General features: G+C 42.2%; 1 protein-coding gene across 2 annotated transcripts; it reads left to right on the top strand.

Moving 5' to 3' along the window:
• The first annotated feature begins 1735 nt into the window (after window positions 1–1735).
• LOC100925779 (platelet glycoprotein VI) lies at window positions 1736–22206 on the top strand. 2 transcript variants are annotated; one of them, XM_031963470.1, is made up of 11 exons: window positions 1736–1915; window positions 16819–16998; window positions 17273–17305; window positions 17676–17942; window positions 18610–18891; window positions 19719–19757; window positions 20548–20727; window positions 20820–20862; window positions 20938–20975; window positions 21083–21129; window positions 21368–22206. In XM_031963470.1, the coding sequence occupies exons 2-11, from the start codon at window positions 16965–16967 to the stop codon at window positions 21476–21478; spliced, it is 1074 nt and encodes a 357-aa protein (XP_031819330.1). In that variant the 5' UTR covers window positions 1736–1915; window positions 16819–16964; the 3' UTR covers window positions 21479–22206. The 2 variants fall into 2 exon arrangements, with proteins under 2 accessions (XP_031819330.1, XP_031819331.1); XM_031963471.1 differs by lacking the exon at window positions 17273–17305.
• The last annotated feature ends 5203 nt before the right edge of the window (window positions 22207–27409 follow it).

The following is a 27409-nucleotide window of genomic DNA, read 5'->3' as shown; positions in this document are numbered from 1 at the left end:
TATGTCTCTCATTTTAAAAATGTGTTTCTTGTAAACAATATATTGTCAAATTCTGATTTTTAATCCGATTTCCTACCTATTTCTGTTTTATAGTTATTTTCATCCCATTGACATTCAAAATTATAATTATTAGTTATTTAATATCCTCCATTCTATTTTTCTTCACTCTTATCCTTCTCACACTCTATCCTTTCTCATAGTCTGATCTACTCCTAACCCTTACTTCTCTAATCCCCACCCCTTTAAGGATTTCTTCCTTATCCTCTATCCCAACTCTTCTACTTCTTGATCTACATAGCTTTCTAAAAGTCCCTCCCTCATTCTATCCCCTCACTCTCCTATTTCTTTGTAAATTTAGAAGACTTTTGTATCCTTCTAGATGGTTATGTCATTTTCTCTTTAACACAATTCTGTTGGAAGTAAGGCTCCAGCACTACCAGCTCCACTCCTAACTAATTCCACTGTAACAGTTCTTCCATTCATGCCTCATTTGTATGAGATAATTGCTTCATTTTACTTCCTCCTACCTGGTTTCATTTTTTTAGAATCATCTCATCATATTTAATTCAATCCAAGCCTTCTATTTATGTAAATGTTCTTTCAAACTACCTAAGTAGTGATAACACTCTTGAGTATAGATAATATTTTTTCCATATAAAGAAGTAAACAGTTTGACTTTATTGAGTCCTTTATAATTGGTCTTTAATGTTAACATTTTGTTCATCGTATATTTTTATGTCAAATTTTCCATTGAGTTCTGGTCTTTCTGTCACAAATACTTGAAAGTCTTTCAATTACTTAAATGCCCTTGTTAAAGTTTTCCATTCAGGATTATATCCAACTTTGCTGGGTAAGTTATTCTTGGATGCAAACTCAGCCTTTTTGCTCTTCAAGATATATTTTTCCAAGCCCTTCACTCTTTTAATGTAGATGCTTATAGATCTTTCATTATCTTGACTGCAGTTCCTCAGTATTTAAATTGATTTTTTCTTGTTGCTTGTATTATTTTCTTTTTAACTTCAGAGCTTTGAAATTTGACTATGATGTTCCTTTGAGTTTTCATCTAGGGATTTCTTTTGGGTAGCGATTAATGTTTTTTTTTGTTTGTTTTTTTTTTTCTATTTCTATTTTACTATCTCATTCTAAAATTTTAAGGTAATTTTCTTTAATAGCTTCTGAAATACCATATCTAGATTCTTTAAAATAATAATTTTCAGAAATTTATTATATTGTCTCTCTTCAATCTGTTCCCTAGAACAATTGCTTTTCTAATGAAATGTTTCATTCTCCCATTTTTTTTGTTCTTTTATTTTTTCTTAGTGTTTCTTGGTGTCTGTTGCTTAATTTGTTTTTTTTTCTTTATGTTTATGTTTATGTTTATTTTTTTTTTTCCAATTCTAATGTTTAGGGAGTTACTTTCTTCATTAAGATTTTGGACAACTGTTTTGTTCTAAGTAATTGACTTTTTTCATAATACTCTTGATTTTCTTAGATTGCTTTTTTCCCCCATATTCTTTTTCAACTTCTCTGATTTTAAACACTTTTTAAAGCTTTTCCAAAAATTTTTTCAGGTTCTAGCCCTGAGGTGTGGGAGATAATGCTTCAGGCTTCAGGTTCTTTGTACTTCTTGTTTTCTAAGCTCTGTTTGAGGAACAAACCTCATCCCTGAGCTACAGCAAAGACACATATTCCTACTGTCACCACAAGTGCTTATGCTTCCTGTGGTCCCTGTTGTGGCTGCAAACTTTAGCTCACCCTTTTGTCCTGGAACCCAAACCAGGACTCTGCTTTCCTGCAAGTGGTTATCACCAGCAAGGTCCCTACCGGTCTGCTACCACATTCACTGAGCATGTCCTTCACCCAAAGCTTCAGCCCAGGACCATCAGAACAATTGTGCCTAATATCCGACAATAGTGTAAGTAATTTAGTCTTCCCTTATTCAGCTGTCCAACACCCATACATAGTCCAGCTGAGCTTGTTGCCAAACCCAACTGCCACCAGGGCTTATTATTGTTGATTCAATTGAGCTGCCTGGAGAAGTTTCCACTTCAGTCTAACCAAACTTCCACCCCTGCAGATTGGATCTTTCCTAAGGTTCTCCAAAGTGGTCTTAAGAGACCAACTGTTTTACTGTGACTTTGAATTATTTTTGCTGCTCAAAGTTCACTTTGAGGCAATAGTTTATCTTATTTGTAGGAGGATTTTGGAGAGTCTGATATCTCCTTTCTTATTTCATCACCTCAGAATCCTCAATAGGTGTTGATGCTGCCTTGCTCTGAGGTCTTTGTGTGAGTATTAAATGACTTTAGGGACAGGTGACCTTGAGAAAAAAAGGATATCTTTTAAAGTTCTGTTCTCCCCTCTCCCTCCTAATTATTTCCATCACTTAAATAACCCTGTCCTATATTAAGGGTTTGTAAACCTTAATGCTTCTAGGAAATAGCAGGGTAGTAGAACCAGGCCTTTAGAGAGTGGTGATCCAAAATGCAAATGGTCCTACCTGCATCTTATATGTGTAGTTAACCAACACCTCAGTGAGACATGAGTGTCTCACTATCTGTTGTCTTCCCTTTGCTTTCAGTTATTAGATTAACAATCAGAAACTAACTGGTCAAAGATCAGTTTTTCTTTTACAAGCATTTTCATTCAATGTTTTTCTTTATTATAAAAGATGGTTCAAAACAAATTTTAAAAAATAAACTTAAGCTCTCAAGGGTGTTTCTAAAACTGTACAGAAATCTATTTTGGGACCTAAGCTAACTGCATCTAAATACCCACACCCCCTACACAGCTAAACTGTGTTTCCTTTTAATTTTTTGACAACCATAGCACAGAAACCCCACCTCTCAGCACTTAGTAAACAATTTTTTAAATGCTTATTGAATTGAATTGCACTGCACTGAACTGAATCATCCAGATAAAGATAAACCTCTTTAGGCTAGATTATGCTTATAGTTAAGAGTCAGGGCAGGGCAGGGTTTGTTTGGGGGATCAGAATAATAATCATTGTTGCCTAGGGTTTCCAGGGGATTTAACATTTCTTTCTGTTGTAGAGGATAGAAAAATGAGACCTAGAGAGATCTAGGGATTAATTCAAAAGGACACAGCAAAGCAAGGTCAGAGCTAAACCAAAACTGGGGCATCTTGATGACTAATATAAGCTTTTCTCCCAACTGTCTACCAAGTGTAGCCTGATTATTACCAAAATGTCAGGTCCCTAGCACTGGCCTTTGTCTCCTGCCTTTATTTTTGTCTGAATCTACCACTCCTTAACACCCCCATTACCTATATCAAGATGCATCCTCTGAACCCAGGACCATTGTGAGGAGGGAGCTGTTTATCCCAGCAGAAGGCCTGAATGATTAGGAAACATGAAGTGGGGCTTTCTTGTCCCTGCCACATCCTGGATCTCACCTCTTCTGTCCTTCCTTTCACCAGCAAGGAACACCATGTCTCTGCATACTGTTCTACTGTCCTGTGGTGAGTCCTAAAGGGAGGAGAAGCCCAAAATCAAGGCTGGAAGGAATCTTGTTTATCCTCTGTTTTATAGAGAAGGAAACTGAGGCTCAAAAGGAGAAGTTAATAGCCTTAGATTATGCAACAACTGAGAGCAGGAGCAGGAAACGGACTGTTCTTGTATTCTTAATCTATAACGGTCCTTTCTCAATCCAGCTCCTAGGCCTGGTTTCTGGACCAATTCTATCACCCTCCTCTAAGGAATTTAATGAGGAGGAAGGATGTGGGGAATCCCATCTAATTAGGGTACTCACTGATGGGGATATCTCTGAGTCATAGCGTCAAAATTTAAGATGTTCAGTTCTTGCTTCCAAATTGTCCTGAACCCTCTCTATAGAATCACGGAATCTAAGACTGGAAGGGACTTCAGTGGCTCTCTGAAATAATCCATACTCCTGAGAGAAACCCAGTCTTATAAATCTGATAAGTGGTAATGAAGCTTCTGTTTGAAGACTTCCAAGGTTGGGGAACCATCCATCTTTTAAGATAGTCCATTCCATCTTGGGACACTCCAATTGAGAAGAATTATTTTTCAGGCATCAGATCTAAATCAGCTTCTTTGTGGCTTTTACTCATTGTTCCTGGTTTTGTCTTGTAGGGCCAAACAGAATAAATCTGGTCCAGCCTCAGACTTTTACTAGTAGTGTGGCCTTAGATAAATCATCTAACCACTGTCTGCCTCAGTTTCTTCAGTTGTTGAGTGGGAATAATAACATATATAAAGCATTTATCATAGGGCCAGGCACTTAATGAATACTCTTTCCTTTCCTCTTTATGACAAACTTTCAAGTACTTGAATACAACCATTCTGTACTCCACTCCCTCCCTCTACTCATTAGCCAATTTATTCTATATATAACTTTTTTGTACTTTTTTTTTTTTTTTTTAACAAATTGACTCCTTCATTAGATTATGAGTTCCTTGAAAACCGGTACAGAAGAAGGAGAAGGAGGAGGAGGAGGAGAAGCAGCAGGAGAAAGAGGAAGAGAGGAAGGAAGAGGAAATGGAGGAGGTGGAGGAGGAGGAAAAGAATAAGAAGCATAAACATTTAAATGTCACTTTAAAATTTACAAGTGCTTTTATATCTGTTATTTCATTTGAGCCTCACTAGATTCTCTCTTGTGAGTCACACAACTCTTCTCTCTTTCTCAAAGTTCCCATAATTTCCATTCCAACCACAAATTCCTCCCTGCTAGTGAGAATCAAATCCAAAATAGAATTTCCCACTTTTTATAACTTTTTAAAGATGAAATTATTATAAGACTAGTCAAGATGTTATTAGTATGGCTTGTATGCTTGTATGATTGTGTGTTTCTATGTTTCCACACTGGATCTGTTTAGAAATATATTATCTAAATAAAATTATCCAAAGGAGTCTCCTCCACCACCCTCCTTCGAGGGAAGCTTTACTTCTTACCTAGAGGAAAAACAGAAAGGTTTAAGACTAAAATTACATCTATTCACCCACTCCATCGAATATTGTTAGTCTAGAGAAAGTAATTTGGAAATCAGTAGTAATTTTGAAATAATAACAGTGAACTACTGAAATAATGATAATGAACTCCTGATAGTTACCTCTTCATGGAAAGCTATATGGCTTAATCCCTTCCCAACAAATGCCAGTTACATAGAGTAGCACATGGAAAATACATCCTTTTAGCCAAGGCAATAGCAAATTGAAATAAAAGCAAGAATACAGATGAAAATACATACCAGATAACCTCAACCATAAGAGAATCTTATAGCTTACCCCAAGGGAAAATTCTTGAAAGGTGTAATAAAATTGAGATAGGGAGATGATCACTCTTTTCAAGAGTATTTCTCTCTGTTAAGGACCATACCTAGGTGAAGGGGCAAGTCAGTTCTCCAAGAGCCTCCAAAGCTGTGAATCATAAATTTGAAGGAGTTGAAAAGCAGCCTTCGCAGATGTTCCTTGTGGACTGGGAATGAGATAAATTGGAGGCAGAGGGAAGAGGAGAGAGGTCAGAGAACACAACAGCTTCTCACTCTGGAGGTCAGAGAATGCAACTGCCTGTCCATCTCCTTGTATCTCATCATCTTCCTCTCACATGAAGAGATCCATTCTACAGGTCTGAGTTAGACCTCCAGCAGCCACTGACAGGTGGCTCCCATATTGCAACATCTCTCCATTTGAGACCTGAAGAGAATCTGGAAACATATGTCTTCTCTCTTGAAGCACAAGACCAAGATGTCTCCTTTCTCAAAATTTCCACAACTCTACCACTTAGGCAGTAGAGGAGCCTTGATCAATTAATACCCTTCAAAGAAGGGAATCGTATGCAAATGAGCTCTGAGCCCTTATTCCATTTGGTTTTTGCAAAAGGAAGAAGGAAAAGAAAGTTCTAGCAAGTGTATAGGTAACAGAAGGTACTTCTATATCCACCCCATCATGTTACTAAGCCAGACCAATCATCTGTTTCACCAGCTCTTTATCTACTTGTTTTCTTTTTCTGTTTCCTTGCCTTTATTTTTACATAAATAATATTTTATTTTTCCAAGTACATGTAAAGATAGTTTTCAGCCTTCACTTTTTACAATTTTTTTTTTTATAAGTTTTGGGTTCCAAATCTTTCCCTTTCTCTTCCGCCTTCCCTCCCCAAGACAGTAAGCAATCTGATATAAGTTATGCATGTGCAATCATGCCAAAAATTTCCACATTAGTCATGTTCTGAAAAAAGAAACGGAACAAAAGAAAAATTGCACACAAGCCAAAGAATCTGCATTCAGACTCCAACAGTTCTTAGTTCTTTCTTGGGATGTGGAAAGCATTCTCCATCAAGAGTCTTTTAGAATTGTCTTGGATCATTATATTGTTGAGACGAGCTGAGTCCGTCAGTCAATCATTGCACAATGTTACTATTACTGTATACAATGTTCTCCTCATTCTGCTCACTTCAATGAGTCCAGGTTTTTCTGAAATCTGCCTGCTCATCATTTCTTAGAGCACAATAGTATTCTATCACATCCATATACCATAACTTGTTCAAACATTTTCCAATTGATGGACATGTCCTCAATTTCTAATTCTTTGCTAGCACACACACAAAAAAATGTTGCTCTAAATGATTTTGTACTTGTAAATCCTTTTCCCTTTTTTATGATTTCTTTGGGATATATATCTAGTGATCTTAATGGGTCAAAATGTATATACACTTTGGGTGTCCTGTGGATATAATTTTAATTGTTCTCTAGCATGATTGAATTAGTTCACAATACCACCAATGATACATTAGTGTCCCAATTTCCCCACCTCTTCTTCATTTATCATTTTCTGTTATATTAGCCCATTTGATTGTGTTAAGTAGTACCTCACAGTCATTTTAATTTGGATTTCTCCAGTCAATAATGATTTAGAGAGATTTTTTATATGACTATTGATGGCTTTAATTTCTTCATCTAAAAAGTGCTTGTTCATATCCTTTGATCATTTCTCAATATATTCTTATAAATTTGATGCAGATCTCTATATATATGGGAAATAGAAACACTTGTAAAAATTTTCCCCAGCTTTCTGATTTGTATCTTGTGGTGTTCTCTTTTTTAAAACATAATGGTTTTCTGGGAGCAGGTTTGTTGGGGAGGTTTTCTGGAGGCAGCCTTATTTTCAGCTCCGAGTAATAATCACCCCAAATGAAGCCAGCTGATAAATGCAAACATTTATTTTCTCCTTCCTTGGGGCCAGATAGCTTTCTTAGAGGCCTCAGCTTTCCTTGGTTCCGAGAGCTCTCCTTACTAGTCTTTTGCATCTAGCTCAACTCCGAATGTCTCCAGCCAGCACCAAGGTGAAAGTTGGAATGAATCTGACTCCACCTCCGAGAGTGGGCTTGTGGGCTTCCTGCCCAAGTGCAGATGCCAGCTTCAGCTTCTCTTCTTTCAAATATCTCCAGCCAGCCCCAAGGTGAAAGTTGGAATGAATCTGTCTTGCCTCCGAGAGAGGGCTTCTGGCTCTCAATCTCCCAGAGTACTCTGTGTCTGTCCCAGAATGCCCCTTGGCCCTGGGAGCTTCTTGCTTATATGCACTCTCTAAAGGTGTGAACACAAGCATTGTTTCTATCAGTTCCACTTAATACCTTGTTTCAAGTTCTGACCCATAACTTCTCCTTGTAAGATCAGATCAATCATACTGAACCATGCTAAATTAGATAATTATTGTCTCTATCAATTCTAATGACATAACAGCTTGTAAGGATTCTAACAGTATCTAATCTTGATTACATTAGTTTTTTAATACAAATTATATACTTATGTATATTATAAATATATATATATATATACAAATTTTATATAAAAATCTTTTAATTTAATGTAATTAAAAGTATCTGTTTGCATTTCAAATTGCTCTTCATCTTTTGAGTCACAAATTCTTCTCTTTTCCAGAGAACTGGAAGGCAAACTATTCTTTGGTCTCCTAATTTGTTTATGGCATCATCCTTTATGTCTAAATTGCATACTCATTTTAAGCTTATTTTGGTATGTTATGTGAGATGTTGGTCTATACCTAGTTTCTGCCATACTACTTTCCATTTTCTCAATTTTTGTTGAATAGTGAGTTCTTCATTCAAAACCTAGAGTTTATTTAGGTTTATCAAACAGTAGATTACTATAGTCATTTACTACTGTGTTTTATGTACTTAATCTATTCTGCTAATCTACCACTCTATTTCTTACCATATACCTTTGATGTACCAAATATCTTTGATGATTGCTGGTTTATAATATAGTTTTAGCTCTGGTAAGGTTAGGCCATTTCCTTTGCAGTTTTTTTTTTCATTAATTCTTTTGATAATCTTGATCTTTTGTTCTCCCAGATGAATTTGGTTTTTATATTTTCTAAATCTATAAAATATTCTTTGGTAGTTGGATTGGCATGGTACTGAATAAGTAAATTAATCATTTTTATCATATTAGCTCAGCCTATCAGTTGATATTTTTTCAACTGTTTAGATCTGACTTTATTTGTGTGAAATATTTTGTAATTATGTTCATACAATTCCTGAATTCGTCTTGGCAGATAAACACCCAAAATATTTTATGTTATCTATAGTTATTTTAAATAGAACTTCTCTTTCTACCTCTTTCCACTGGGCTTTATTGGTAATATATAGAAATGTTAATGATTTATGTGGATTTTTTTTATCTTGCCATTTTGCTAAAGTTGTTAATTATTTGAAGTAGTTTTTTTAGTTAATTCTCTAAGTATGCTATTATAATCACATGCAAAGAGTGACAATTTTGTTTCTTCATTGCTTAGTGTAATTCCTTCAACTTGTTTTTCTTCTCTTATTGATTAAACTAAATTTTCTAGTACTACATGGAAATTTAATAGAGGAGATAAAAGACATCCTTGTTTCACCCCTGAGCTTATTGGGAAAACTTCTAGCTTATCCCTATTATAAATACTTGCTGATGGTTTTAGATACATACAACTTAATATTTTAAGGAAAACTCCATTTATCCCTATGCTCTCTAGTGTTTTTAATAGGAACAGATGCTTTATTTTGGTAAAAGCTTTTTCTAGATCTACTGAGATAGTAGTGATTTCAGTTGGCTTTTTTGTTCATATGACCAATTATGCTGTTGGTTTGTCTAATATTGAACCAGGCCTGCATTTCTATTATAAATCTCACCTGGTCATAATGTATTATCCTCACGATAAATTGCTATAATCTCTTTGTTAATATCTTATTTTAAAATATTGTAACAAATTCATTAGGAATTTGGTCTATAATTTTCCTTCTCTTTTGGTTCTTCCTGGTTTGGTATCAGCACCATATTTATGTCAGAAAAGGAATTGGTAGGATTCCATCTTTGCCTATTTCTCCAAATAATTTATACAAATAATTTTTAATTTTAAAAATTAATTGTTCTGGGGCAGCTAGGTGGCACAGTGGCTGTAGTACTAGCCTTGAAGTCAGAAGGAGGTGAGTTCAAATCTGGACACTTAACATTGTCCTGCTGTGTGACTCTGGGCACACTTAACCCTAATTGCCTCAATAATAATAATAATAATAATAATAATAATAATTGTTCTTTAAATATTTGGTGGAATTCACTAGTACATCTATATGGTCCTGGGAATTATTTTTTCCTGAGGGAGTTCACTGATGGCATGTCCAACTTCTTTTTCTAAAGTGGGGTTATTTAAGTATTTTATTCCCTCTACTGTTAATCTGGTCAATTTATATTTTTGTAAATATTTATACATTTTATTTAGGTTGTCAGATTCATTGGCATACAGTTGGGAAAAATAGCTTCTAATTATTGCTTTAATTTCCTCTTCATTGGTAATTAACTCATTGTTTTCATTTTTGATATTGGTCATTTGGTTTCGCCTTTTCTTTTTTTTTAAATAAAAGTAAACAAAAGCTTATCTTTTTTTTTCATAAAATGAGCTCTTAGTTTTATTTATTAATTCAATTGTTTTCTTATTTTCAATTTTCTTATAATCTCTTTTTTGATTTTCAAGATTTCTAATTTGGTGTTCAATTGGGTATTTTTAATTTATTCTTTTTTTAGGCTTTCTTTTAATTGCATGCCCAATTCATTCATCTGTTCTTTCTCTATTTTATTTATATAAACATTTAGAGATATAAAATTTCCCTAAGTATTGCTTTGACCACACCCTGTAAGTCTTGGTATGAGCCTCGTTTTTTTTGTTATTATTTCTATGATTTGTTATTTGTCCAATCATTCTTTAAAATGTTTAATTTTCCATTAGTCTATCTTTCTATGGCTTTTTGTTACATGTATTTTTTATTGTCATGATCTGAAAAGAGCATTTTTAAAAATATTTCTGCATTTGTTTATGAGGTAGTTATGTCCTGATACATGGTTAGTTTTTGTATAGCTTTCATGTCCTGATAAGAAAAAGTAATATTCCTTTTTATTCTCAGCCATTTTTTCCAGAAGTCTAGGATACCAAGCTTTTCTATTTCCTTAACTTCTTTCTTGCTTATTTGTGGTTAAATTTATTTAATTCTGAAGGGAGGGGGAGATTGAGGCCCCCACTAGAACAATTGTATGGTCTATTTCCTTCTGTAACTGCTTTAATTTCTTTTTTAGAAATTTGGACCCTACCCCACTTGGTGCATATGTATTTAGTACCGGTATTACTTCATTTTCTATGGTACCATTGAGCAAGATGTAATTTCCTTCCTTGTCTATTTTAATGAGATCTATTTTTGCTTTCACTTTGTCTGAGATCATGATTGCTACTACTGCTTTTTGTTAAAATTCAAATAAAACATAATATATTCTGTCCCAGCCTTTATCCTCTACTTTCTGTGTCTCTGCTTCAAATATATTTCTTGTAAACAATATATTATAGGATAACATTCACTTCTGTTTCATGGGATAGTTCACTCCACTTACATTACATATTTATTTCCCTTAACATTATTTTCACCCGATTATACTTTTTCCTCTATGTCCCTTCATCCTGTCCCTTTTTATCAATGTTTTGCTTCTGAGCACCCCCTCTCTCAATCTGCCCTCTTTTGTTTGAGCAAATCATTTTTCTTTTCCTCCATCTTTCCTATATCGTATTAGAGTAAAATAGATTTCTATACCCAGTTGTATATATGTTATTCCCTCTTGGAGCCAAATCTGATGAAATAAGGTTTATCCCCCTCTCTTCTTTCCCTCTATTGTAATAGGTCTTTTGTACCTCTTCATATGACATAATTTACCTTATTCTTCCTCCCCCTTTCCTCTTTTCCAATACAATCCTTTTTTCATCCCTTTTTAAAAATTCCATCGCATCAGAGTCAACTTATACCCTACACCTTCTGTCTATGTATAGTCCTTCTAACTGCCCTAATAAAAATATAGTTCTTAAGAGGTACAAGTATCATCTTCCCATGTTTGGATGTAACCTTATTTAATTACACGTTTTTGTTTTTGTTTTTCTTTCCTATTTATCTTTTTCTGTTAATCTTGAATCTTGTATTTGGAGATAAAATTTTTTGTTCACCTCTGGTCTTTCTATTAGGAAGGTATTTAAAGTTCCCTATTTCATTCGTTATCCATTCTCCCTTGAGAGATTATGCTCAATTTTGCTTGATAGTTAACTCTTGGTTGTAATCCAAATTCCTTTGCCTTCTGGAATATCATATTCAAAGCCCTCCAATCTTTTAATGTAGAGAGGATTGCTAAATCTTATGTAATCCAGACTGTAGCTCCTTGATATTTCTTTCTGGCTTCTAGCAATATTTTCTCCTTGACCTGATAGTTCTGGAATTTGACTATAACAGTCCTTGGAGTTTTGGGATCTCTCAGGAGGTGATTGGTGGATTCTTTCAATGCCTGTTTTACCCTCTGATTTCAAGATATAAGGGCAGTTTTCCTTGATAATTTCTTAAAAGAAGCTATCCAGGATCTATTTTTTTTTTTTATTGTAGCTTTCATCTAGTCCAATAATTCTTAAATTATTTTTCCTAGATCTATTTTTCAGGTCAATTGTTTTTCCAATGGATTTTTCAGTCTTTTGATTTCATTTGCCTGATTCTTTATGTTTCATAGAGTCACTAGTTTCCATTTTTCCAATTCTAATTTTTAAGGAATTATTTTCTTCAGTGAGCTTTTGTAACCCCTTTTGCATTTGGCCAATCCTACCTTTTAAGGAATTGTTTTTCCAGTGGATTTTTTCCCTCATTTGGCCAATTCTATTTTTTTAAAGAATTGTTTTCTTCAGGCAATTTTTGTGCTTCCTTTTCCAAGCTATTGACTCCTTTTTCATGATTTATTACAAAGCTCACATTTCTTTTCACATTTTTTCCTATCCCTTTTATTTGATTTTTCAAATCCTTTTTGAGTTCTTCTTTCAAGAGAACTTTTGGGGATTAAGACCAATTCATATTGCTCTTTGAGACTTCACATGTAGGCATTTTAATATTTTTGTCCTCTTTTGAATTTGCGTTTTGAGCTTGCCTGTTACAATAGTTAAGGCTCTTTTTGTTTTAGTTTTAGTTTTTGTTTTTTTACTAATTTTCCAACCTATTTGGTGACTTTTAAAGTTGAACTCTGCTCCTAGACAACAGGGACCAGTGTCCCAAATTTCTTGCATTGGGGACTAAGGGGTTTGGTCATTGGCTTCTGAGTTTTCAAGGACTTGTGGCTTGCTCACTGTATTGGGGGGAAGTGAGACCTAGTCACTCCTATTGTCCCAAGGGTTCTGATCTTGCAGTTTGCTAGCTAGGCTGGAGTTGAAAGTCTCACAGCTAGTTTTCTGTGCTGCTGGCCTGCTGAGCCAGAACCAGAGGCTTCAGTTGCTGATTTGTATTGTAGCTAAAATCTCCTGCTGGCTTGCCGGGACACTGCCTTAGCTGCACTGTGCTTCTCTTTTACCCAAGTAGGACAGATGCCTCCTTCACTTTTTCTAAGTTATCTTGAATTGGCAAATAATTTCACCACATGTTTTCATCGATTCTGTCACTTCAGAATTCATTTAGAGACTTGATTTAATGTTGTTCAAGGGAAACTGGGAATAACTCAGTGAGCTTACTCTGCCATCTTGACTCTATCTCCTTACATCTATTTTGTCCCCTTTGTGTCAAAATCACTTCTGTTTCACCAGCTTTAATTTTCACCCAACTTTTCCCCTTCATCCTTCTCCCCCAATTTCTGTTTTTCCTTATATGCTACACTCACACTAACTTTCTTGCATGTGAAGGCATGCCCATCCAGAGGCATGGTCCACTATTCATCCCACTGGAGTCTCAGTACATCTGGAAGGTCAAATGTGGGCTTGCCCATGTGAGGCTCTCTGGTTTCTCCTTTTTATTGCCTAAACTTGGGAATTGGGGAATATATTTCCAAATATAGACCTCATCTTTTCTTGAATTTTTATTTTCTGAGGGTTTGTAGGCATCTCTCAGCTATTGCTATCATTTCCCCTTCTCTATGGCTACTCTATTATAGCTATTTTGAGAAGCAGAGCTCAACTTTAAAAGTTATAAAATAGACTGGAAAATGAATAACAAACAAAAATAAAAAGAGCTCTGACTATAGAAAACTACTATGGCAATAATTAAGATCAAAACATTAACTCAGAAGAATACAACAGTGTTAAAATGCCTACATGTGAAGTCTCATTTTGCCCAATTGATGTTAAGCCCCAAAAGTTCTGTTGGAAGAGCTAAAAAAGGATTTGAAAAATCAAATTAGAGAGAAGAGAAAATGTGAAAAGAAATGAGAGCTTTGCAAAAAAAAAAATATGAAAAAGAGTCAACAACTAGGAAAAGGAAGCACAAAATAGCTATAACTGAGCAATCTTCCTTCTTCCCCATCCATTTTTTTTCTTTTTCAGTGCACCTGGAAAGGAATATTGAAGGTCAGATTGAGATGATGGAAGTGACTTACAGAGGAGTTTGTAAGAGAGGTCTAGAGACATCTTGGTGAATAACTACCCCCTGAAACTCTTTTCTTAGAACACTCCCCAAACCCTCCCTCTAGGCTGATCCAGAACCTCAATGATCCCCATGGGAACACAATTAAGTGGCACATTGGATAGAGCATAGAACCAAGTAACCCGTTTAGGGAGAATTGTCATTTTTATATTAGCTTAACTTACCCATGAGCAATTGATATTTTTTCCAATTGTTTAGATCTGACTTTATTTTTGTGAGAAATGTTTGGTAATTGTGTTCATATAGTTCTTGGGTTTATCTTAGCAGGTAGACCCCCAAATATTTTATTTTGTCTACAGTCATTTTAATTGACATTTCTTTTTCTGTCTCTTGCTGATGAGTTTTATCACTACTATATAGAAACACTGATGATTTGTGTGGGTTTATTTTATATCCTGCAACTTTGCTAAAGCAAAGTTTGTTTCAAGTAGGTTTTTGGATGATTTTCTAGGATTCTCTAAGAACATCATCCTATCCTCTGCAAAGAGTGATAGTTTTATTTCCTCATTGTCTATTCTAATTCCTTTAATTTCTTTTTCTTTTCTTATTGCTAAAGCCAACATTTCTAGTACAATGTTAAATAACAATGGTAATAATGGGCATCCTTGTTTCACCCCTGTTCTTTTTGTGAATGCATCTAGCTTCTCTCCATTACAGATAATGTTTGCTGTTGGTTTTAGAGAGATACAGTTTATTATTTTAAGGAAAACTCCCTTTAACCCCATGCTCTCTAGTGTTTTTAATAAGAATGGGTGCTGTATTTTGTCAAAAGCTTTTTCTGCATTGAGATTATCATATGATTTCTTTTGGTTTTGTTATTGATATGGTCGATTGTAGTAATAATTTTCCTGATATTGAACCAGCTCTGCACTGAATCTCTTTCTTTCAGCTCTAATTCTTTCCATATATTTGTTTGGCTGTAGTTTTCCCTTTTAAAGATCAAACTCATGGGAAAAGCCCAGACCTATGATTAGGTTCAGATGGGCTGATAGAGGGATGCTTACCTCCTCTATAAGAAGATTTCATTAACAGCAAAATAAAGGATCAACAAGAACCCAGAGTCTTGCTAATGCTGAAATACTTCCTCTACTTCCTGACCTCCTACACAATTCTCATTCTCTTATGAGCTGGCTTCCCTCCAAACCCACACTCCTAACGAACAAATAAGATGACTTTTTCTGAACCCTCATCCTTCTTAAGCTCTAAAGTCTTTAACATTACTAATTCCCAGCTTTTATGAGCCAAGCCAATCCAGTAAGGGTTCTGTAAGAACTTTACTAGCTTCTGTGGTGGTGGTGGGGGGGGGGGGTTGCTAAGTACTAGAGATACCAATTCAAAACCAAAACTGTCTCTTTTTCAAGAAACTTAAGTTAAAGTCAGGGGAAAGTAGAGAGAGGAGAGGGCATTTAAACAGAATATATAAAACACATAAATATTTTTCTTTCATCTTTGATCCCTTGTGGTATAGGCCAAATAGGGATGCTATCACTTGGATGGAAGTGCTTGCACAGTTTAGTGATATTGGGGGCACAGTTCCTATTTACAAGTCCAAAAAGTTGAGCCAACTCACAGCTCCACCAATAGTTATTTGTAACAATTGTTTTTTTTAATTTTTCTTCTTTTTATCAACACCAAAGATTTAGAGGAGTAGCAATAATGATCATTGCCTCCACCCCAAAAAAAGAAAAAGAGGGACACTTAAATGTTTTCAGCTGCACAGAGAATTATCATAATTTTTTTTGTAAACATAGAAACTTTTCCATTTTAAACATCTCTATTAGGTAGATCTGGGTCAAAAATTATACACTGTTAATTAACTTTTTATGGATAATTCCACACTGATTTACAGAGTAGTCATATCTATTTACATTTCTATCGATGTACCTGTTTTTCCCACAATCCCTCCAATATTTTTCATTTTCTTTTTTGGTTATCTATGCCAATTTGATGGGGATGAGGTGGGATCTCAAAATTTCTTTCATTTGGATTTCTTTAATAGTGATTTGGAGTGTTGGGCTTTTTGTTGTTTTTTTGGTTTGTTTGTTTTTGTTTTGTTTTTGTCCTAGCTGTAGTTTGGATTTATTCCTCTGAGAAATATCTGTTCATATCATGAGATAATTTAACAATTGGAGAATGGCTTTTGTTCTTATATATTTGAATCAATTCTTATATATCTTGAAAATGAGATTTTCATTAGGGAAACTTGTTGTAAAGATTTGTTTTTTTCCCCTGTAATTTCTTTCTTTTATAATCTTAGCTTGATTGGATTTGCTGACATATAAATTTAAAGTATTATGTAATCAAAATTATCTATTTTCTTTTCTATGACTCTCTCTACCCTTTGTTTGGTCCTGAATTTTTCTCTTATCAAAAATCTGAGGGTTTTTTTTTCATTTTTAATGATTTTTTTTTTTTTTGTAATTAAGGACACATATCCATGTGGGAATTATTTTGGTATAAGGTTTTATGCATTAGGTGAAATTTAATTTCTCCCATACTCTTTTATCAGCAATTTTTGTCAAATAATTAGTTTTTATCCCAGCAATTCATTGAATACTAAGATATTATAAACATTTCTTTGTGACCAAAATGCTTTGAGAATTACTCATTTAAGGCTTAGTTCTGCTAGGCTCCTTCCTTCCAGGTTGAGAGTCATGGAACTCAAGACAATCTTTTCCACTGTATAGTGGAGGAAACTGAGGCTCAAGAGGTGAGCCAAGGTCACACAACAGTATCTGCCCTTGACCTGAGGCTCACTGACGTCCCATCGGGGCTGGGCCCCAGGCCTTGTGATCTGGTTGCTGGTCTCTGGTTGGACTTTGGCCTGGGTCTCCTCCGGAAACCACATTGATGGGGGTGTTATTTCCCTCTACAGTGAGGCTGAGTGATGGGAAAATTCAGAGTGGGGCTCAGAACGCCACATCCTGTACCTTCTGTTAGCCGTTGGCCCATCCGTCCACCCGTCCATCCACCCGTCCATCTGTCTGTCCGTCTACCTTCTGACACACACCAGGAGCCATCATGGCCCCCACACTCTCTGTCTTGCTGAGCCTGGGTAAGTCCTAGGGAGAGGGGGCTTTCACAGCTGGGATCCCCCTTAGAGAGAAGCACCCCATCCCCTAACACCCACACACCCATTTTCAAGAGGAACAAACAGGATAAGAGATCAGCTTGAGATCTCCCTGTAAGTTGGGGACAGAATTAGGATGTGAAGGTAGAACTCTGGGTGCCCAGTATCCCTTCTGGCTCCAGTCCCCAAGGCCTCCCTGCCCTGGGGGAGGGGACTGGGGGAAGATGCGAGCTCTGGGGCTAAGGGTCCTTTCTCACAGGGCTGTGTCTGGGCCTGGGGACAGGAGACAAAGGTGAGTGCACCCCTCCCCCCCCCGGCCTCTGCCCTTCCTTGCTCCTCTTCTCCTCCTAGTGCGGCCCTCCCAGCAGCCCCAGGGAACCAAGGACGGACAGAGGGTCTGGGACAAGCTGATGAGGAGGCTAGAAGGGGCAGGATGGGGGTCACAGGGCAACAGAGAGAGGGAGCATCCCCCGGCCTCTGCCCCTCCTTGATCCTCTTCTCCGCCTAGTGCGCCCCCCCCCCCCCCAGCAGCCCCAGGGAACCAAGAATGGAGGGTCTGGGACAGGCTGATGAGGCGGCTAAATGGGACAGGGGGGAGGGGGTCACAGGGCAGCAGAGAGAGGGGGCACCCCCCCGGAGCTCCGGTCCTCCTCCTCTTCCAGGCACTTTCTGCAGACCCTCCCTCTGGGCTGAGCCCAGCCCTTTCATCCCCGTGGGAACAAACGTGACCCTTTGGTGCCGGGGCAGTGCCAGGACAAAGCGGTACTGCTTGAAAACCCCCCAGAGCTCTAAGTGCAGCAACCCGTCCTGGCCCAGTGGGCACGGCAAGTTCCTCATCTGGCCGGCCATGAAGGAGGACGCGGGGCAGTACCACTGCTACTATGAGGGCAAGTCCCAAAGCAGCCACTCCCTGGAGCTGGTGCTGACGGGTGAGGAGGGACCCCAGCCAGGCCCGGGGCCTTGTCTGCTCGGACCACACACTGTCTTCTTGGAGCCCCCTCCCCAGGGCCCCCTACCCCAGCCCAGCCCAGCCAGACCTTCCTCCTCTTTGCAGAGCTAGCCCAAAGTCAGAATCGGAGCAGGTAGGGAGCCCATTTGACAGAGGGGGAAACTGAGGTCCTAGCTTCTGGGTTCCCTGGGGAGAAGGGATGTCTTCAAGCTAGGTAGCAGCTCGGGGCTCTGTGTATACACTGTTGGGCCTGAAGTCGGAAGGACCCCAGCTCTAATGCTGTCTCAGAGACTCACTCCCTGGGGGATCCTGGGAACTGCTCTTTGCCTCAGTTTCCTCATCTGTAAGACGAGGATAGTAAGATCAAAAGGAACAAGAATTATAAAAGTGCTTAGCACAGAGTGAGCCTGTGCCTCCCCCTCCCCCAGGCTCTGTCCTGAGCCAGGGGCCAGGAGAGGGACCCTCGTTACCCTTTGCTGAGGGCCTCTCCGGGCCCTTCTGACTCCTCCATTTGGGGTTCTAGGGTTCCAACCCTAGGGGCTCCAATTTTTGAGCCATTGTCCTGCCCCATCCTCCCCAGTTCAGGTCCCAGCAGGGATGGGAGGAGCACAGCTCCCCTTGAACCCCGGGCTTTCCTTCGCTCCCAGGGATACACGAGAAACCGAGACTCCAGGCCCAGCCGGGCCGCTCGGGGGACACCGGGGAGGACGTGACCCTCTGGTGTCGGGCCAAGTCCCCCTTGGACAGGTTTGCCCTGTACAAGGATGGCCTGGCCAGCAACTCCACCAGCTTCGAATGGACGTCCCGGGCCGACTTCCTCATCCCGGCGACCCCTGGCCGGGAGGGCACCTACCGGTGCTACAGCTTCTCCAGCGACTGCCCCCACCTCTGGTCGGCCCCCAGCGACCCCCTGAAGCTCAGCATTGTGGGTAAGGAGGCCTCCCCCGGCCCCTTTCTGCCCAGCTCGGGCGGCCCCTGGGCGAGGTGCAGGCCGGGAGGCTCTGGGAGCCGGAGACCGTCCCAGCAAGCCTGAGGGGCGGAGGGAAGGCCAGCCAAGCAGGAAAGGCAACAGGGGACCCTGTGCCAGGAGGCCCCAGTGAGGGCCAGGAGTGAGGGCCGGGGAGCAGAGACCCCGGGGTGGGGCAAAAAAGAGCCAGGGGACAGGGGCAGATTCTGATTTAGTCACATGAGGGGGTCGGAAGCCAAGCTGGAGAAGGGGACGGGGAGCCCTGCAGCCAAGGAGTCCTGACCACCCTTGCCAGGGGCTTGGCTGAGGGAGGTGCTGGCCGAGGGCTGGGGGTGGCCAGCAGAAGGGAAGGGGAGCCAGAGGCCGATCGTGGGGGTCAAGCTCATAGAGAGAAGGGGGGAGGGGCTGCCTGGGCCCCTCTTCTGCCAGAAGGACCGTCACTGGCACCCAAGACTTGAATGAGAAAACGGAGCCGGAAAGGGGATTTGAGGTACAGAATAAGGGCAGAAGGGCTCATGAGGAGCAAGAAGGAACGCTGGACCTGGAGCCACGTTTAAGTTCAGACCCTGCCTCAGACGCTTCCTAGCTGTGTGACCCTGGACAAGTCTCCTCCCTTCCCCCCAGCCCTGGGTCCCTGAGTCTGCTTCTTTGTCCCGCTGCCCTAGGACCTCATCAAGTCTAAGTGAGGCCCAGGAAGGGAAAGACACTTACCCAATGTCACACAGCAGCTTTGGGGGGCAGAGGGCACCCTCTGCCCTCTCCTGAGCCCTCTCTTGTTCTTGCGCCCAGACACCTCTCTGAGACCCGGAGCTCCGGACGACGAGGCGGGTGAGTGACTCGGAAACCTTGGATTCCCAGGCAGATGGACGGAAGTGGGGCTGGCTGGGAGAGGCTGCTGCCCACTTTTCCCCCTCCCTGCCAGCGGGCCTCCCGCCCTCCCCCACCTGCCCCTCAGAGCCCCCTCAGCCTTCTCTACTCCCCAGCCCCTCCCGCCTCCATGTCCACAAGGGGGTAACCCAAGTGGGAGAGGCACCCTCAGAAGGGGGCCTCTGGGAGCAGGTCACAGAAGTACAGAAACAGAGTGGAAAAGGGGCTGCCAAGTGAATGGAGCTCCAGGCCAGAGGCAGGAAATCTGAGTGCAAAGTTGGCCACGCACCAGCCGTGCCAGCCTGAGCCGGTCCCTCGCCCTGGGACTAGGTGACCGCTCGGCCGGTCCCTCCTCCCTGGTTACCTCAGTTTCCTCATCTGTAAAATGGATTGGGGAAGGAAATGACTCCAGGGTCTCTACCAGAAAATCCCTCATGGGGCATGAAGAGTCAGACATGACTGAAACTGACTGAGCAACAATAGAGTTTAAAGGGATTTCGGCCATTGGCCAGACTGGCCCATCCTCCCCAAACATCCCTGCTGTCCCAGGAAAATGGTTGTCTAGCCTCTGTGGAAAACTCCCAGCAGGCACAGGAACCCCCCTCTACTCTAGCTGCCCCTTCCACTTTGGGATATTTCAACTTTTTAGCAGCTTTCCCCAAATTAAGAGAAAACCTGCCTGGGCCCGTCCCCTCAAGGTGTCTCCCTTCCCCAGTGGGTCCCCAAGGGCCAAGCTTTGTCTCTCCCTCAGCCGAGGGCTCCAAGGAGCAAGAAACCACTAGCTCTGCCTCCCTCCCACCTCCCTCTTCATCGGAAGCTCCCTTGGGACTCCTGGAGCGCCAGGAAGGGATCCTGATGGGCATCTCCCTTTTCATCTTGCTCTTGCTCTTCCTCTTCCTCTTCTTCCACTGCCAGCGTTGGGTCCGACTGGGTGAGTCCTGGGGGCTGGGGCTGGGCCGGAGGGAGGGGGTGACCAGGCCTGAAGGAGCAGGATGACCAAGACCCTCTGGTCTCTCCTTGCAGAACCCCGGAGCAACGAGGCAGAAGATGAGGAGACCCTGCAGAGGTAGGCCCGGAGACCCCCGTTCTCCCCCAGTCCCTTTCTCCCTCCTTTTTCTCATCAGCCCATCTTCTTCCACAGCTCTAGCTCGGCAGAGGCCATGCAGGAACAGATCTTGTGTAAGTAAGAGAGGGGAAGGCTGGGTCTGATACTGGGCAAATCCAGGGGGAAGGCTGGGTCTGATGCCAGGCCCCCGGGGTCCTGATCCCTCTCCTCTCACCTGCAGACATGGCCGTGAAGAACAGCAGACAGAACAGACCCAAGAAGCCTGCTGTAAGTCCCTCGATTTGTTTCAACAATGATTAAGCACCTACTGGGTACAAGGCACTGTACTAAGCGCTATCCTTCCCTAAAAGAAATGCTGAGCAGTGTCTGCTCTCCCAGAGATCCCTAAGGTTCCCCTTCCCGCCCCAGCAGCGAGCCACACTTCTATCGTGTCCAGGCTCTGTATCCATCACCCGCTGCCCCCGCCCCAACCGGCTCCCAGCTCATCCCCTCTCCCTCTCCACAGGCCGGAGACCTCCAGGAAGTGATTTATAGCCAGATGATGCCCTTGAACCCTACCAGGACCTTGCTTGGGCACCCTTCCCATCTCGCTCCCCACCGGTCATCCAGTGACTGAGAGGTCAAGGACGAGGGCCGAACTCGCTCCCCTCTCCCCGTGGCACCCACTGAGTTAACCTGAGCCCCACGAGCCCCAGCCTTGGCTTCCGGGAATGTCCAGAAATGCATTAGCTCCCCTGTCTCAAGGAAAATCAGGCCCAGAAGCCAGCAGCGGCCACGTTTTAGCACGTGGCCCTCGACCTCGCCTCTGGAAAGCCAGAGGCCCGGCTGCCCTCCCTTCGCTTCCCCCGACCTGGATCACAGGCACCGCTTCCATCCCATGGTCTCTGTGTCCTTCCAGTCCCTGCCAGGCCCCTCAGCCCGCCCCATGTTTCAGGAGTAGAAGGGAAGGAGACGCTCTAGCAGCTAACAGAAGGAAGTTCATTCAGCCAAGAAGATCAGAGGGAGGAAAAGGCCTCCCAGATCTCCTGTGGGCCAGGTCAGCCAGCCAAGCAGCACTCATTAAGCACCTGCTGTATGCATGCCAGGTGCCGTGCTAAGGGCTGGGGATGCGCCCCCCCCCCCCCCCCCCCTTCCTCCCACCCCAGCCGGGGCCAGCGGGTCACGGCAGGAGGCTGAGGCCCTGGGCCATTTAGCTCTCAAGTATGTTTCAGTTCCTTTTAAGGGAAAACTCCATAGGGAGGGGCCTGGGAACTGCTCCCACACAGATGGCCCTGAATACTGTCAGCTCAAAGGAGATTATAAATGTGATGAGCTGAAGCTGAGACCAATAAAGGCAGTGACTGCGGCGGCTGCTCACGGGTTCAGTCATGTCTTTGTGAGCCCATCCGGGGTTTCCTTGGCCAAGATGCTGGAGTACTTTGCCCAGCTCCTTCTCGGATTCATTCTGCAGATGAGAAAACTGAGGCAGGTGGAGGGGAAGCGGCTGGCCAGGCTCGTGCCGCCGACTGCAGGCCCCGGGCCCTGGCCACTGCCCCACCGCCTGCGTCATTCCGGGGCCACATCTCCTGCCTCCCTCCTTTCCAGGGTGACACAGGCCCTCCCCCTCCCCAGGGACTCACACGGACATTCTGTGCAGTCAGGAGAGGGAGGAACTGAGGGCACTGAGGCGGGATCCAGGGCATCTGCGACCCCTGCCCCGGGTGTCCCCTGCCCCTGCCTGCTGCCTCCCAGCAGCAGGCAGTCAGACTCTCCTGTGTAAGGGGGGGGGGGCCTCAGGGAGAGGAAGGGGCCGCCTGGGACCCCAGAGATTCCTCACCCTTTGGACACAAGGAAGCTCCTCATTCTCCCTTACAGAGGAGGAAGGACTGTGCCCCTGTAGCGGCTTCACCAGTAGTATCCCTTTGTAGGAATTGGGGGGGGGCTGGTACTGTTCCACCCCCCCCCAAGGCTGCCCAGGAAAAAGAAGCAAATCCGGGCCTTTCCCTCCCTCTGCCCGCCTCTCCCTGCAAGGGCCCGTGGTGGGCAGATTCCCACCCTACGCAGAAGGCTCCCCTCAGGGGCTGCGCTTCCTCTGGGGGGCCTGTGGGCTGAGGATGAGAAGGGGACCGAGCCCTGGGGAGACGGCAGCTGGGGCTGGGGAGGGGCAGGGAGGCCTGCCGGGAACCTGAGAAGTGCCCCCCTGTAGGGATGGAGGGGGGGCATCTATCTGAGTGAGCTAAAGAATTCAGAATCCACCTCCCCAAGACCCCCAGGGGCCAGCCAGCCTAGGCACCTGCCAGCTGATGGAAGACTGATGGGCTTAAGGGACCGACTCAGCTCCCCCAGACCCAGGTATCCAGGCATCCTCCGCCAAGATCCTCCTGCAGTCTCCGCGTGCTCCCCTTCTTTTATTTCCTGGGGAAGAGAGGGGTCCCAGCACTTTTATGCAAGGTCACTACCAGCTAGAGACTCAGGGGTCTTCTCCTGCCGTCTCCTGCCCCCTTAAATCCCAGCATCCTCTCCTTCAACCCCCCAACATAAAGGTCCCCAATCTGCTGACGGTACTGCCCTTGGGGGGAGAGGGAAGGGCAGGGGAGGAGCCCATGGGGCAGGGGAGGACATGACCCACAGCTCCGTGCCCGAGTGGGAAAGTAAATGGCCCTGGATGTGCAAGGGGAGAACCTGGAAGGAAGGGGACGGAGGGGACCGTCAGCAGGGGAGGGCCCCGGCTCCTGCAGGGGGAAGGGGAGGAAGGTGACTTTCATCCCCTGGGCAGAAAGGGGGCACTCCTCTTTCCCCTTGTCTGTCTCCATCTATTTCTCCCCCTTCCTCTCTCACCTTACTCTTCCCCTCCCCCACTCTTTTATCCCTTTTCTTCCCCCCTCCCTCCCCTTCCCTTTTTCTGTCTCTGCCTTTCCTGTATATTGAAGGTCCAGTATCACCTCCTGGGATGTGAATGGGGAAATCTGGGGAAGAGATTCTGAAAGGTCTCCAGAGCGGGGAAGGAGCTGAATTAAGGGCAGAGTGGGGTGAGGGAGGGAGGGCAGGTTAGACGAGGACCTACTTTAACCTGAGATACAGCAGGCCCATAGCAATGTTCTCTGTTGCCTCCTTCTCTAATGAGGGAGGGCAGGCTCAGGATGAGGCCGGGTGAGACTAGAAGGGAGGGTAAGCAGGTTGGATCCACAGCATGGGCCAGAACCAGGCAACGTCCAGTGTCCGGCTCAGCTTCCGGGAGCCCGACTGCACCGGTCTTGGTCCTGGCACTCGGGAGAAGCAGGAATTGCCTCCACCAAAAAGGCTGCAGATTTGTATCTAGGTTTGGTTCAATGCCTAGAACACAGGAGATGCTTAATAGTGACTATTGGGTCACAGACTTGGGCCTGTTGTCAACTGCCATCAGGAGATCCTGGGACAGACTCCAGACCAGAAAAGGGATCCAGCCTTTCTTCATGGCATAGGGTGGCCGTTCATTCCCTGAAACATAGAGAGCAAGTCCCATACGTCTTAGCAGCATCTTCTGCCATCCTGGGCCAGGACAAGCTGCTTCACTCGATTAATAAGCACATATTAAATACTTAAGTAAGACTTTCAGGTCCGAGGATGGGTCCCAGGGAATAATGAAGCATATTGTAGGCACAAGGGAGTGTGACTCCTGATTGGCTGAAAGTCGGATGAACCCTCAATGTCATGTGTCGATAAACTCCCCAGAGCAAAGATCGAAAGAAGAGAGAGGAAGGATGGAGAGACGGAGAGACAGACAGGGAGAGAGACACAGAGAGAGAGAGACAAAGAGAGATGGAGAGGGAGACAGAAACAGAGAGACACAAGGAGAGAGACACGGAGAGACAGAGACAAAGAGAGATGGAGAGGGAGACAGAAACAGAGAGACACAAGGAGAGAGGCAGAGACAGAAATATACAGAGAGAAACAGAGACAAAGAGACACAGACAAAGAGAGGCAGGTACAAAAACCATACAGAGAGAAAGAGAGATACACATACTCACAAAGAGAAAGAAGACAGAGAGAATTTGAGAAAAACCAGGGAAGAAGCAAGACTAGAGTGAAACATGAAACATGACATCTAACATGCCCTTTGATTCCCAGTACCTGCAAGCCCAGGAACTGTAGAATTTTTGAAAGTGGACTTTACCAGTAAGAAACGCTTTCCTTGGTTGAGATGAGATTTTATCTTTGTCCTCAAAGAGAACTTTTTTCTTTTATTTTTTAATTAACAAAAATGTATTTGGAAGGAAGGAAAGAAAGAGGGAAGGAAGAAGGAGGAAAACCCTTTTTGAGAAATATGCATAATCAAGCAAAACAAATTTTCACATCGGTCAAGGCCAAAAAATATATGCTTTATTCTTTCTTCATCTCTTTCTTTTTAAATCATATTACTGTGGATTGTTTATTTTATTGGGGGTTCCCCCCCTTAAAAAACAGATTCTAGTTTCATTTATTAATTCAATGTTTTTCTTACCTTTAATTTTATTTATAAATGCTCATTTGTTAAGATTGTGTATTTTAAGATCAAGAGACAGAATTTGGTTAGGGAAATTGCAGTCTTATTCTCAGTAAGAGGATCGAGGTAAGAATGTGATAAATTGTGCACTAGTCAAGCTAGTTTGACCAGCACACACAACCAGCAATTCAGCCGATCTCAGCCCAATCTCTCCATTGTCTTCTCCCTCTCTCTGCCTACCACAAAATCGTCATTTCCTATACAACACATCAGGACTTGCAAGGAGAGTGGGCAGGACCATTCTTAATCCAATCTGTATATTCATGGTATAGCCCATTACTTCTAGCCTCATGTACTTAACCTTGTGCATCAGCTCAAACCTCAGCCATTACATTTCCCGCTTTCTTTATTTTAGAACACCGTGGTCATGCCATCCCTGACTCCTCAGGGAGGTCAGGCTCAGGAGGTGATCACAGCCTCCTTTCTCAGGAAGGAGGTGAAAGCACCAAGGAGTGATCACAGCCTCCCTGACTTTCAAGAAAGCACCCTAAGAGGATGATCATACCTACCTGAAAACCCAAAATTCTGCGGGGGAAGGGAGATGAAAAAAGCACCTATTAAGGGATACCTCCTACTGGCTCGTTTAAAAACGGTAACACAAGAGAGAATACAAACAATTTCAAATGGTTTAAAGACAAGAATTGAAGGGGGTATAACAACATAAATTTCTGCACCAAAAAGTCCAAAACCAATTTTCAGCACATGGAAAGTGTTTAAGTTACAAAAAAGCCACAATAGCAATAACGTCCTAGAGGTCTATTTAGGGAAAATTTGAAAACCCTCCCCTTTTTCTCAGTCAGGAATAATGCTGAGGGTTTTAACAACAAATCTTAACCCAATAGAGTCAAACCCAAATAATCAACATGGTTTTCAATTGGTGAGAAACAACATCACCTATATTCTTCTTCGCACAAGTTCCCTCTTGTCCTTTTCCATGACAAGGGAATCAATGCCCCTTATTTAATCCTTGAAACTTTTTATTAGAGAATCCAATAATTCCCAAAGCAGTTTTGGTTTTCCATTCCCAATTTTCTGGTCCATTCCTGATTATCCTAAAGAATAAGATTTGAGTTTCTCATGCTGAAACTGACTTCCGGTGGTTATTAAAACCTCTTCAGGGGAATGCAATCTTTTGTCCAATCAAAAGTAATAGTTAAAGAGCAAATTTAGAACAGGTTACCTGGTTTTCTTTCTTTTTTGATTTCTAAATCTGTTTCTCCTCCATTCCGTTGAGGAAAAAGGCATGCCTCGTTGGAAAATTCTTTACCTGAGAAAAAGGCAAAACCTTAAAAGCAGACCATTTACGTTTTATTCTTGTGGCCCCCATAATGGCAATCTTTAAAGAAGGAATTCAGTGACCACCAACTGCCTTCGTGGATTAAAAAATCCGAAAAGGTATCTACCAAACATGAATAGAAAAGACTAATTAATTTTATAATGGTCCTCCATTTTGTGATTCAAATTGGTCTCTCCACAATTCCTTCCTGAGGAGTGTAGAGCCCTGGAATGGAAAACTATACCTGTACAAAAGTTACTTAACTACGGCCTTCTCTTTTTATTCCAAATTGAAACGTAAAGTTCAGGACCCTGGTGTTTTTTGGGATGCAAACCTGAAAGTTTAACAAAGGGATGAACAACATAAAGTTAAAGGCTAACTCCTTTGAATGCTACAAATATGGGCTGAGTCATTAGAGGAAATGGACATATATATGATCTTTCTTTCTTGCTTGAATTTTTAAAGAGCTGATATTAAATAAGCTGCAAATTTTTATTTGGCTGTAATTCTTTTGAATACCATCTAATAGGACGAATATCTTATGTGGATATAAATAAGATTACGAATGTTTACTATTTTGTTAGGTGGATTATGTGAGTTCGGTTACTTTTTATATTAGCAAGAAAGGAAAATAATATGTTGGATTTATCCAAATGAAGATTTGATAATTTTAAGGAATTAAATTTTTCCAAGAGTTCATTTATTATTAATAGTTTAAATTTTAATGAACTTTATTAAAATTGGAATTATAAAATTGCACTGGAAATTTT

Source organism: Sarcophilus harrisii, chromosome 3 (genome assembly GCF_902635505.1).
Source record: "Sarcophilus harrisii chromosome 3, mSarHar1.11, whole genome shotgun sequence".
Taxonomy (NCBI): Eukaryota; Metazoa; Chordata; class Mammalia; order Dasyuromorphia; family Dasyuridae; genus Sarcophilus; species Sarcophilus harrisii.
Note: the sequence above shows the minus strand (reverse complement) of the source record. Positions and strands in the feature narration are given on the sequence as shown.

Excerpts from the sequence above, each read along its gene's own strand:
- LOC100925779 (XM_031963470.1), top strand. The coding sequence starts at position 16,965 with ATGGCCCCCACACTCTCTGTCTTGCTGAGCCTGG. Across the intron at positions 18,892-19,718 it reads CCTGAAGCTCAGCATTGTGG|ACACCTCTCTGAGACCCGGA; the intron begins GTAAGGAGGCCT and ends TCTTGCGCCCAG. Across the intron at positions 20,728-20,819 it reads CCAGCGTTGGGTCCGACTGG|AACCCCGGAGCAACGAGGCA; the intron begins GTGAGTCCTGGG and ends CTCTCCTTGCAG.